At 42.6% G+C, this 12716-nt stretch overlaps 1 protein-coding gene across 2 annotated transcripts in view; it reads right to left on the bottom strand.

The window, feature by feature from the left end:
* Positions 1-394: 394 nt before the first annotated feature.
* The window catches only part of LOC143815662 (uncharacterized), a 275486-nt gene continuing 263164 nt past the window's right edge, over positions 395-12716 (bottom strand). For both annotated transcript variants that reach the window (XM_077295150.1, XM_077295149.1), the window contains 3 exons: positions 6419-6526; positions 5613-5677; positions 395-1181 (listed from right to left, as the gene is read on the bottom strand). In XM_077295150.1, the coding sequence (XP_077151265.1) occupies positions 948-1181; positions 5613-5677; positions 6419-6526 (407 nt within the window). In that variant the 3' untranslated portion in view covers positions 395-947. The remainder of the gene's footprint in view (positions 1182-5612; positions 5678-6418; positions 6527-12716) is intronic.

The following is a 12716-nucleotide window of genomic DNA, read 5'->3' as shown; positions in this document are numbered from 1 at the left end:
CCCATTATGTTTGGTTGGATTGAATTAATTATCATGATGTTTATTAAAGCACAACACGACAGATTCTAACATATGATGATGTAATGAGGTACAATACTGACATTCATTGTTGCAGTGTTAAATAGTCACACAGTAGTAAAGTTTGTGCATTACCCATGTGGCAGCATACATTTAAGGAAAAGACCAATAGGCTAGAAAGAGAGATGATCTTCCAGGTTCGAAGGAAGCATTTTTTTTATTCCAGTCCTGAAGTAGTGGCACTAATGTAAGTTCCCTGCCACTAGGTTTCTACTTACCAGTCGCCGTCTTAAGCTTTTCCCAGTGCCACTCTGGTCCCGCGTCACCATCTTGTGACTGCAACTTCTGACTGATTGGAAGTCAGAGGATAATGAACACAAGCCAATGCAAGTCTGTGAGGGCCTTGTTCTCATAAATTTACTTTGAGTGGTAACCTCCAGATTGCCCAACAATTACTAGGGCGATATGGCAAGGTATAAGCTCCTGGAGACTGACGCTGATAAAAGATAAAGACATTAGCTGGTAAGTATGAGACTAGGGGCAGGGAACTTAGAGTAGTAGCACCACTCCAATGATGCAAAAAAAAAATTGTCTGGAGTGGTACTTTAAAGATATTTTGGTTATTTTAGTTGGCTTTACAATGGAAGATGACTAATATTTGGATCATGGATATCAATAAGGAACCTTGGGTAATCCTTTATGAGATACCAGAAAAATGCACCACTGGCTCCAAAGCAATAACAGACATGAAGTTAACACAATGGATAATAAAATAAACAGTTGTGAAATAAAAAGCAATTAAAGCAGATGATTATGAAGGTTTATTTTGAGTAAAAGGATAAGGAAAATGTCTGTTATGTTGACTTACACTTCAAAACTAGCTTGTCGCGGTAAACATGGGTTAGGGAATATTTTTTCATCACAGCTTTTTATGATGACAAAGAATCAGTGGAGGTTGCTGGTGGGTGAGATGGCCTTCTGAAGGGAACTGGCATAGGAGCAACCATTGAATAATCTACAGATTTCACTTTTTTCTTCACTTTCTTATTCTTTCCATTTGTGTCTTTAAGGTCAACATTTACATATTCAGGAGTTTCAACAATGTTTTCATAATCCGGACATTGTTTTTTGTTGTTGAAATGGACTGTTGTATAGGTGATAGTCTGCAAGTAGATGAAAACAAGAAAAGCATCATACAGTGCACAACACTTGATATCTTCTGAAAGTCACCCAACTTCTCATTATACTGTACCCCAACAGGTCAGATATGAATGTAAATTAGTCATACCCTGCAGTAACATAGCTATGACGCCATCATACTCTGTGAGAGTAATCATACCAATGTGGGAGGCTGTGGGGCCATCATACAGTGTGTGGGAGGCCGTGTGGGCAATCACACTGTGTAATGATCATTATATTGTATTTGATGGGCTGTGGGGGGCATCATACTGTGTGTGTGGCTGTGAACAACATCATACTCTGTGTGCAGGACTGCGGTGGTCCATCAAACTTTGTGGGGCCATCATAGTATTTGAAGCATACAGTGTAGGAGGTCGGAAGGCCAGAATACTATGTGGGTTTTATATGGCCCTAAATATGTTCTGCACAACTGGTTTCTACCAATATACAGTCACTATATTGTGGTAGTATCAGTCTTGGTCTTTGTTTTTTAGTAACATCAAGGTCATCTGCTGAGGTTCCTCTTTACTCACTATGATTAGTTTGTACCATCATAGTTGTATACATGGTTGCCTGGTTAGTGGCCCACTCAAATGTATTTTTCCCTCACTATGCTGAATTCCTAGCTTGACCTCTGCTATACCATTTTAGGTATTAAATAATTTACAAACCAAGTAATTCCTTAAAATTTAGCCTTGGATATTTTTTCAGAAGAATGAAGATAAAATACTTAAGGCTTTATAATAATTGTTGGTTATGGTTCTCAACATCAGTCTGGTAGCCCAGACTGATGTTGTATTGTACCCACATGTATATATGTGTACAGCACCTTATTTCATTCTTATTTTTTATTTTCACCTTAATACTATTACATTGTACTAATATTGTGTTATTCTCTGTGTCCTTTGCAGTGAGGTTTGATAAAGACCCGGATCAGGGTCGAAACGTTACCGCATTTTTGTGTTACTTATTTTTCTCTGTGGTGCACTGTAAATAAATCTGAGCACTGTTTTGCAAAAACAAAGAATCCTTTTGAGTGCGGCTGTTACTTTTTTCCTGGTAGCCCAGACCACCAGAACAGAGTGCAGGCATATTGCACAGATAAAAATGAGCAAAGCACACAGTATGCAATGCACATATGTGCAACACCACTGGACTGAAGTCACAAGATTTATCCCTTTACTGGAATCCACTGTAAATTACATCTTCTTTTACTACTTAATGTTAATTAACCAATATGGCAGTTTTTTACATGGGCACGGTTGGGAAAGTAAACTCCAGCCATATTATAAAATATTGGTAGTTCAAACCTACTACCTAATGATGGGGTCCCTGTAAAAACGAGCATAGTAATATATAACTAATAAATACGGTCATAATATTTTCCTTCTGAAATGTGTCATTTTCATAGGTTAATTGAGAGTGGTCTGGACCACTAGTCATTCAAGGCCCTTTGGGAGAGACCTGACCTGTCATTCTATCTGAGTGGGCAGACAGAAGCCTGAGGGGACATGCTTCGTGGACTAGTCACCTCTGTGCCTGGCTATTAACAATGTTCTTTTCTAAAATGTTGCAGTATTAATCAAGATCCTGTGCAGCATGATAGGCAATCTTTACCTCTGGGTGCACTCTCTCCATCCACTACTGACTTAAGCTTCTGGATGCATTCTCTCCATCCACTACTGACTTAAGCCTCTGGGTTCACTCTCTCCATCCACTACTGACTTAAGCTTCTGGATGCATTCTCTCCATCCACTACTGACTTAAGCCTCTGGGTGCACTCTCTTCATCCACTAGTGACTTAAGCCTCTGGGTGCACTCTCTTCATCCACTACTGACTTAAGCCTCTGGGTGTATTCTCTCCATCCACTACTGACTTAGGCCTCTGGGTGTATTCTCTCCATCCACTACTGACTTAAGCCTCTGGGTGCATTTTCTCCATCCACTACTGACTTAAGCCTCTGGGTGCATTCTCTCCATCCACTCCTGATTTAAGCCTCTGGGTGTATTCTCTCCATCCACTACTGACTTAAGCCACTGGGTGCATTCTGTCCATCCACTACTGACTTAAGCCTTTGGGTGCATTCTCTCCATCCACTACTGACTTAGGCCTCTGGGTGTATTCTCTCCATCCACTACTGACTTAAGCCTCTGGGTGCATTTTCTCCATCCACTACTGACTTAAGCCTCTGGGTGCATTCTCTCCATCCACTCCTGATTTAAGCCTCTGGGTGTATTCTCTCCATCCACTACTGACTTAAGCCACTGGGTGCATTCTGTCCATCCACTACTGACTTAAGCCTTTGGGTGCATTCTCTCCATCCACTACTGACTTAAGCCTCTGGGTGCACTCTCTCCATCCATTACTGACTTAAGCCTCTGGGTGCACTCTCTCCATCCACTACTGACTTAAGCCACTGGGTGCACTCTCTCCATTTACTACTGACTTAGGCCTCTGGGTGTATTCTCTCCATCCACTACTGACTTAGGCCTCTGGGTGCACTCTCTCCATCCACTACTGACTTAAGCCTCTGGGTGCATTCTCTCCATCCACTACTGACTTAAGCCTCTGGGTGCATTCTCTCCATCCACTACTGACTTAAGCCTCTGGGTGCATTCTCTCCATCCACTACTGACTTAAGCCTCTGGATGCATTCTCTCCATCCACTCCTGACTTAAGCCTCTGGGTGCACTCTCTCCATCCACTACTGACTTAAGCCTCTGGATGCATTCTCTTCATCCACTACTGAATTAGGCCTCTGGGTGCATTTTCTCCATCCACTACTGAATTAAGCTGGGTACATTCTCTCCATCCACTACTGACTTAAAGGGAATTTGGCAGGACCAGTTTTGGGTCATATGGGCGGGGTTTTCGGGTGTTTGATTCACCCTTTCCTTACCCGCTGGCTGCATGCTGGCCGCAATATTAGATTGAAGTTCATTCTCTGTCCTCCGGAGTACACGCCTGCCCAAGGCAACATTGCCTTGCGCTGGCGTGTACTCCGGAATGAACTTCAATCCAATATTAAGCCTCTGGGTGCACTCTCTCCATCCACTACTGACTTAAGCCTCTGGGTGCACTCTCTCCATCCACTACTGACTTAAGCTATTTTTGTAAGGGTACCGTTACACTAAAAGACTTACCAACGATCACGACCAGCGATACGACCTGGCCGTGATCGTTGGTAAGTCGTTGTGTGGTCGCTCTCTCCAGCGACCAACAATCAGGGGAACGACTTCGGCATCGTTGAAACTGTCTTCAACGATGCCAAAGTCCCCCTGCAGCACCCGGGTAACCAGGGTAAACATCAGGTTACTAAGAGCAGGGCCGCTTTTAGTAACCCGATATTTACCCTGGTTACCATTGTAAAAGTAAAAAAAACACTACATACTCACCTTCTGATGTCTGTCACGTGCCCCGGCGTCCACAGGGTTACGCGCTGCTGCTCAGAGCTTCCTGCACTCACTGAATGTGTCAGCACTGCCGGAAAACAGAGCACAGAGGTGACGTCACCGCTGTGCTCTGCTTTATGGCCGGCGCTGACACAGTCAGTGCAGGAAGTTCTCGGCAGCAGCGCGTAACCCTGTGGACGCCGGGGGACGTGACAGACATCTGAAGGTGAGTATGTAGTGTTTTTTTTTTAACTTTTACAATGGTAACCAGGGTAAATATCGGGTTAGTAAGTGCGGCCCTGCGCTTAGTAACCTGATATTTACCCTGGTTACAAGTGAACACATCGCTGCATCGGCGTCACACACGACGATCCAGCGATGACAGCGGGTGATCAGACGACAAAAGAAAGTTTCAAACGATCTGCTACGACGTACGATTCTCAGCGGGGTCCCTGATCGCAGTAGCGTGTCAGACACAGCGATATAGTAAGTATATCGCTGGAACGTCACGGATCGTGCCGTCGTAGCGACCAAAGTGCCACTGTGAGACGGTACCTTAATACACACACAAATGTTGACCTAGTTAGAGTGCTTGATTCTCATGTACAGCACCATGGAATCAATGGTGCTTTATAAATAAATAATAATTATAATAATTTACTATTAAATAGAATATTTCACCAATGTCAGTTTGACATTGGCTTGAATATGTCTGACAATTGCTAGAAGAAAGGTCATGCCAATTTGTCTTTCGGCAGCTTTTTACAACCAGCTTTGATTCTAATAGCTGTCAATGTGACTATTTGCAACAACAGAACAAGGGCAGCAAATATAGACAAAAGTGTCCTGGCATTTTTGTAGAACTATTCGTAGCTAATTTACTTTAGAGCTGGGAACGGGCAGAGTTGTTAATACTCTGCCAATCAAATATTGGTCGAAAATCCTTGTGAAGTGCCAGCACAAGCTGTAATAAGCCACCCTTTACAAATAGCAGTCATTATTACTATCAACATGTATATTACTTGTGACTTTGAAAGGTCCTGCTTTTCTTCAGTATCGGAATAGTCTCTTTCAGTTTCACTGTCACCTGAAGAAGAACCCAGAGAAACAATTATTTTTAGGTTAAATCGGTGTGACATGTCTCTGTGATGTGCATTTTTCTTTCTCACACAGCACACGGATCCATGGAGTTTCATGGATCTATACACCGGATCCACGTGTGAGATCCATGAGATTCAGAGCAGGCCCTACTCTTATCTGTGTTTGCAGTTCAGAAATGGACATTCAAGTCTGTTAGCATCCATGAACACAGATGCACAGAATAGATTCATGAGACAGGGGTGGAAAATGGAAGAATCTGTGCCAAACAGGCAATCCCTGTGCGACTGTCAAACAGCCACGAGACATGCAGCGGTGGTGGCTTGAGCATATTTTTCGAACACGCCGAAAAGACTTGATTAGGACACGAGCATGCTCGGATAACACCATATCTGAGCATGCTCGCTCATCACTAATGAAGGCCAAGGTTCCACTTCGACCTGATAAGTAGAGTGGTTTTGCTTTACTTTGTCATCTCATGGAGTCAAAGGACCAGATGCTCCCTTGGGATCTCAAAGAAGCACGCCAATCAAAGTTTTTATCCTCTTAAAATATTACAGTCATCATATTAAATAGCACTGTGTACTTACAATTGCTCATTTTGCCTTTCTATCCAGCTAATTCAGTGTTATATAATATGATGACTGCAATATATTAAGAGGTTAAAAACAATAACACAATAAATATTTAACAATAATCTGATGACATACAGTAACTGATCATTACTTACCCTCTGCTTGAATTATTGGCGTTATGCCTAAAAGTGAATCTCTGGTGGGGGCACATGTCAGCAGGTTTGGTTCAGGCTTGTTGGAACACTTCTGACAAACATGAGCATCTTCAGGTATGATTCAGAAAGAAAAAGAAAAAAAAGAAAAAGCAGTATTAGGCCTCATTCAGAAGTCCAGTTTTCACTTACAGTACGTTACAAGAAACTGTCCGAGTTTCATCAGTGTTTGGACAATGTGTTACTTTTTACCATTGGTGTTTAAAACAGAGATTTTCCAGTATGCAAAATCAAAAAAGTTTGCAAAGCTCCTACCAATCGCAAAGTTAATTGGGCAGCACACAGACTGTACACTGATGCCATGTGTGTGCTGTCTGTGAACCAATAGATTTGTAGGGGTGAATTTGCTCCGAGACTCAGATAAAAAATTTGAATTGCATTACTGCACTAGAAAATATGAAAAATTGAGAATACTTAGCGCATAAATTGGCCACTTGATGTGTACATGACAGCCACGATAAGGCGATTCTTGTTGCTGGGACCTGCTGCAGGGTACAGATGAATTGGCCATTTTATGCACTAATTGTTAAACACAGATTACCCAAACTGATCCACAGAATTAATTAGATCCAAAGAATATTCTTAATAAAGTTATAGCCGTGGTCAGGGTGCACTGTGAGTTATCACCAGTGGAAACCACTGTAATGGAAAAATGAACACCAAAACCACCAAGGATAGGAGACTACCAGAAAATAAATGAGCATGGGAATAAATTTAGAGAATATGCCTTTATTAATAAGATTGGCAACAATTACATAAAATTTGTATATTGTATTTTTAAAATAACAATTAAAAACATATATAGTTTTTGTTTGCAAAGTCCAGGAAATATATACTCTTAATTACACCACTCCCAGTATAATAGCTTCTTTTTAGGCTATGCTATCATAAGGTAAAAAAGAGTGATATAACACCCAAAAGGTTAAAAAATTAAATAATGTGCAAATAGCAATTTAAATTTGTAATGCTGTGCAAAAATTGCAAAAAAAGTGCTCCAAAATACTGTGCAAGATAGTGCAAAAGGGTGCTTGTTAGCAAGGGATATAAACAACCTAATAGTATAAAGTGCACACGTGTAACTGACTGTGGTCAAACCAAACAGTCCATAACTATATGTGGATAATAGGTAGCACAGCACTATATGGAAGAAATATATTGTCATATATACCTGGGGGGTAGAAGAGACCTGGACCTGCGTGCGCCCGACGCGCGTTTCGGATTTATGTCCTTCGTCAGGGGGGTCACCCCTGACGAAGGACATAAATCCGAAACGCGCGTCGGGCGCACGCAGGTCCAGGTCTCTTCTACCCCCCAGGTATATATGACAATATATTTCTTCCATATAGTGCTGTGCTACCTATTATCCACATATAGTTATGGACTGTTTGGTTTGACCACAGTCAGTTACACGTGTGCACTTTATACTATTAGGTTGTTTATATCCCTTGCTAACAAGCACCCTTTTGCACTATCTTGCACAGTATTTTGGAGCACTTTTTTTGCAATTTTTGCACAGCATTACAAATTTAAATTGCTATTTGCACATTATTTAATTTTTTAACCTTTTGGGTGTTATATCACTCTTTTTTACCTTATGATAGCATAGCCTAAAAAGAAGCTATTATACTGGGAGTGGTGTAATTAAGAGTATATATTTCCTGGACTTTGCAAACAAAAACTATATATGTTTTTAATTGTTATTTTAAAAATACAATATACAAATTTTATGTAATTGTTGCCAATCTTATTAATAAAGGCATATTCTCTAAATTTATTCCCATGCTCATTTATTTTCTGGTAGTCTCCTATCCTTGGTGGTTTTGGTGTTCATTTTATGCACTAAGTAGTCTCAATTTTTCATATTTTCTAGTGCAGTAATTCAATTCAAATTTCATATATTTCATTTTGCATGTTATAGCACTGCAGAGTGCTACTTTATGTGTTGGTTATATATGGAGATGACTACTCGCTATAAGCACCTGTTCACATCTGATTTCTGTTTGGAAGTGACGGTCAGTCTTTTTGAAATTCGGATCAAAAATTGACATTTCGCCACGATTTATTTTTGAATGCACAGTCCGTAAGAAAACATGGACATTTGAACAGCCCTATGGACTACAATGCGCACATGTTCTATCTCTGAAAAACATGAATAGAACAAGTAATTGAAAACTGGACGTTTGAAAAAGGTTCCGTATTCCACTACTCAAAGAGCGAATAACACAAAAATTCAATCTTTAAACCACAATCCTTATTATCAATAGAACATTGAACTTTTGGACTTCTTTCTCACAGTTTTTTCGATGAGCTTTTTCTTTTTTTACATAAAAAATGACTAATTTCATGAATGCGTACAATTCTTTTTTTTTGCTGTTTCTTATTCACATGTGTTTTTGTGTCTATTCCTATACTCAGAGCATGCACATTTGTGAAAAAATATCAAAAAACAAAAAAATGCACAAAGTAAATAAACATGCAGCTCGAAGTGTGTTTTATGTTTTCTTATTGATATCTGTGCTGCAAAATGCAAGGAAACATGTTAAAAAACCCACCATGGAATGACAACCACCTGAAAGCTACATTTCCACATTGAGTGTTTTGTGAGTCATTGGTGTTGCAGATTTTCTGCACCTATTAGCTAATTAAATTACTTGCGTTTTTTCATTCAGTTTTTTGAGTGCAATGTTTTTATTGTGTTTTCGATGCTGTGTTTTTAGCTCCTTTTGGTGTGTCTTGTTTTAAATTAAGCTGCTTTGCTTTTGATACTATGAGGTATTTGGCACTGCTAAAACTTTCTTGATACAAACATTACTGGTATTTTTAGTATGCTTCTGCAGTGAAAATTGACTAAGGCCACTTTCACACGTACCTGTCTCCACTACGTGTGGTGACAGTTTTCACACGTACTGGAGAAACGTACAAACACAGACCCATTCAGTGCACGTCAGTGTATTTCCACGGACCGTGTGCCAGTGTGCCCCACATGTAGACATCCATTTTTTACCGTCAGCACGGACGGCAAAATGTCCCACAAACGAGCACACGGAGAACATACATTGACAAGCATCGGCACTGGGGAAGAAGCGCTACAGTAAGCGCTGTTCCCCGGCGGCAGGTGCTGAAGACGGCTCTCAGCATTCTACCCTGCTGTGCCGGTGATCGGCGTGAGGAGAGGAGAATGAAGAGTGTTACAGTATATCAATATGCGACCTTCCAGGCTGAGAACCACTGGTGAATGAGCTGCTGAGAGCGCAGCATCATTAACCAGTGGTGACATAATCACTGGTATTTTCCCATGGTCCTGAGGTCACCGCAGTTCAGCCCGGCCTTGATGATGTCACCGCTTGTAAATGATGCTGGGTTCTCAGCAGCTCATTAACCAGTGGTTCTCAGCCTGGAGGGTCGCATCTTGGCTCTATCCAGGTTGAAAACGAATTATCCTCCAGACTTGGATTATGGCGTGGGACAGAACGACGGACAGGTATGGTATATTGTTGTTTTTTTATTTTACTTTTATTAAAGGAGATCGAGGGCTTCGGTGGATTTAGGCGAGGTCGTAAGTATGGTTTAATTGAGAATATTAATGGAGTCTGTGTCATTTTTCAATTAAAGGATTTTATTCTGGCTGTGCCATTATTTAACATATAGCTATATGATTAGTAATGGATAGGTATTTTATAGACACCTTGTCACGCTCCCGCCCTGACTGGAGGGCCCGAGCTCGGGGGTTTGTGGCCCCACTGTGCCATGAACCAGACTAACTATGACAGCTGCCTTGTTCTTCGCTGGAGCCTCTGATGGTGAGGTCAGACTTGTGCGGTGGGCAGCTGCCAGGTGCTACTCCAGGGTGGTGTCTGGCTGTGGCTGCTGATCCCACTTGGAGAACAGGAACACTAGGAGAGGTGCGGGCATCAGGCAGGACGGGCAGATGAGCACGGGTGAAACTCAGACGAGTAGGCTGGCACGGCTGAGACACAGGGCTGGCAGGAACGGCAGAGACACAGGGCTGGCAGGTGTGGTGTATGTAGGAACAGGTAGGGACCTGTTCACACCGGAGGTGCAGGTACGGAAACAAGCCAGAAGGAAAGGAGAATGAAGGAACAGGTCCCTACAGGAAGAGAACCGCAAGGCTGCGGATAGGAATGGTAGATTAGCAGGAGATGGAGCAGCAACAGAAGCTAAGCAGAGCGGAACCACAAGGAATGCGGAGAGGAGCTGCAGCAAGAGGTCTCTGCAGCAGCAGAGCAGAGTAGAACAGAGCAGAGAAGAACAGAGCAGAACAGCAGGAGTGCGGAGCAGAGGCAAAGCTGCAAGAGAGCGGAGCCCAGGCAAAGTCACAAGGGTTCAGAGCAGGCAGAGCCGCAAGAGTGCGGAGCATAAGCAGACTGAGAACACAAGGAAAGACACAGCAGGGAAGGAAGCCACAGACAAGGAGACAGAGATAGGACTAAGTTCAGACAAGGTAGTGGAACAAGACAAGGTACAAGAACAAAGACACAGGGACCAGGATATTCTGCCTCCTGGAAGGCGGACAAACCTAAACAAGGCAAAGCAAGGACACAGACACAGAGACCAGGATATACCGCTTCCTGGTGGGCAGACCAACAAGAACAAGGAAAAGCTAAGAGAAGAGCCTCCAGAGATGGAGGAACACAGAGCAAGGCCTGGCAACCCAGAAGCTAAACACAAACTGAGCTAACACATTGCACAGGCCCAGTCCACTGGGTGGAGCTGCACTAAATACTGGAGGCCTCTTGGTAATTGGTCAGGAACAGATTAGACAGGTTCACCTGATTCCTATAAGAACCAGAGAGTTCAGGCGCCGCCCCCCTAAGCACACAGCCAGGAAGCATGCAGAGAGCAGAGGCACAGAATATGGAGCTGGCAAGAAACAGAAACCACATCATGACCTCGAGCAGTGGGTAAGATAGTGTGAGAGATGAGAGGCCATGCTGTGATGCCAGCAGAGTTGTTACACACCTCTCCATTACTAAGCCGTGGGCTTGTTGTCACTTGACAATACAAAGGTGACACCAACCCCACAAATATTAATCCCACTTGCCACCGCTACAGGGCAAGTGGGAAGAGCTGGGCAAAGTGCCTGAATTGGCGCATCTCTTAGATGCACCTTTTCTGGGCAGCTGCGGGCTGCTGTTTTTAGACTTGGGAGGGCTATATCAATGGCCCCTTACCAGACTGAGAATACCAGCCCTCAGCTGTGAGCTTTAGCAAGGCTGGTTGTCAAAAATGGGGGGGACCCCACGCCGTCTTTTTAAATTATTTATTTAAATAATTAAAAAACAACGTGGGGACCCCTCTATTCTTGGTAACCAACCTTGCTGAAGTTGACACCTGGGGGTTGCAGCCCCCAGCTGTGAGTTTTGCCTGGTTGGTTCAAGAAAATAGGGGGGAACCCACGCCAGGTTTTTCATTCATTAATTTTGTTATATCGCAGGTGGCGACTGAGGAATACCTCGATCATCTGCTGCTGTCACTGTTATTAACAGCAGCAGGTGTTGGATGGTGGGAATAAGATTCCCAAAAGCCCCCACCTGCTGTCATCAATCGGACTTTAAGATAACTCTCATCAATCTCCTCTGCTCCTGCCGATCGCTGGCAGAGCAGGGGAGAATGATGAGAGCCATCTTCAGCACCCGCCGCCGAGGAACAGCGCTTACTTTAGCGCTTCTTCCCCAGTGGCCGTCCGTGTGGTACTGATGCGGCACACAGGCAGCACACGGTTTTCACACGTGTGTCGCACATATTACACACACAGACACATGGACATCTCCGGTACCGTTGTTTCTGGTACTGGAAATAAACGGACGTGTGATACTGGCCTAAAACACATTTTTTTTTACCTGTGGATTTTCTGAATCTAATGCAATTCTATGGGAGAAATCAGCACATAGAACTCAGCCTACTTGCAAAAGAAATTGACTTGTTGCAGAAATTGACTTGTGGCAAACACGCTCCGCAGGTCAGTTTACGCATTGTAAAAAAAAAAAAAAACACAATGGGCACGACATTTCTATAATTCCCAACCATTTTGCTGTAACTGTAAGATGATGCATTGACTGAAAATACGCAGCATCAACAAATCCCCCAAAACTCCAGCTGGGAAACTAAACTGAAAGTGTTCATATTTGTAAATCTCATAATACTCTATAAAACTCCTTTTGAAGTCGTAAACTTTTCAGTGTTAGGTTGTTAGAATCATACACAATATGTCATATCATAA

This window comes from Ranitomeya variabilis, chromosome 3 (assembly GCF_051348905.1).
Source record: "Ranitomeya variabilis isolate aRanVar5 chromosome 3, aRanVar5.hap1, whole genome shotgun sequence".
NCBI lineage: Eukaryota > Metazoa > Chordata > Amphibia > Anura > Dendrobatidae > Ranitomeya > Ranitomeya variabilis.
The sequence above is the reverse complement of the archived record's forward strand: the minus strand, read 5'-3'. Positions and strand labels throughout refer to the sequence as shown.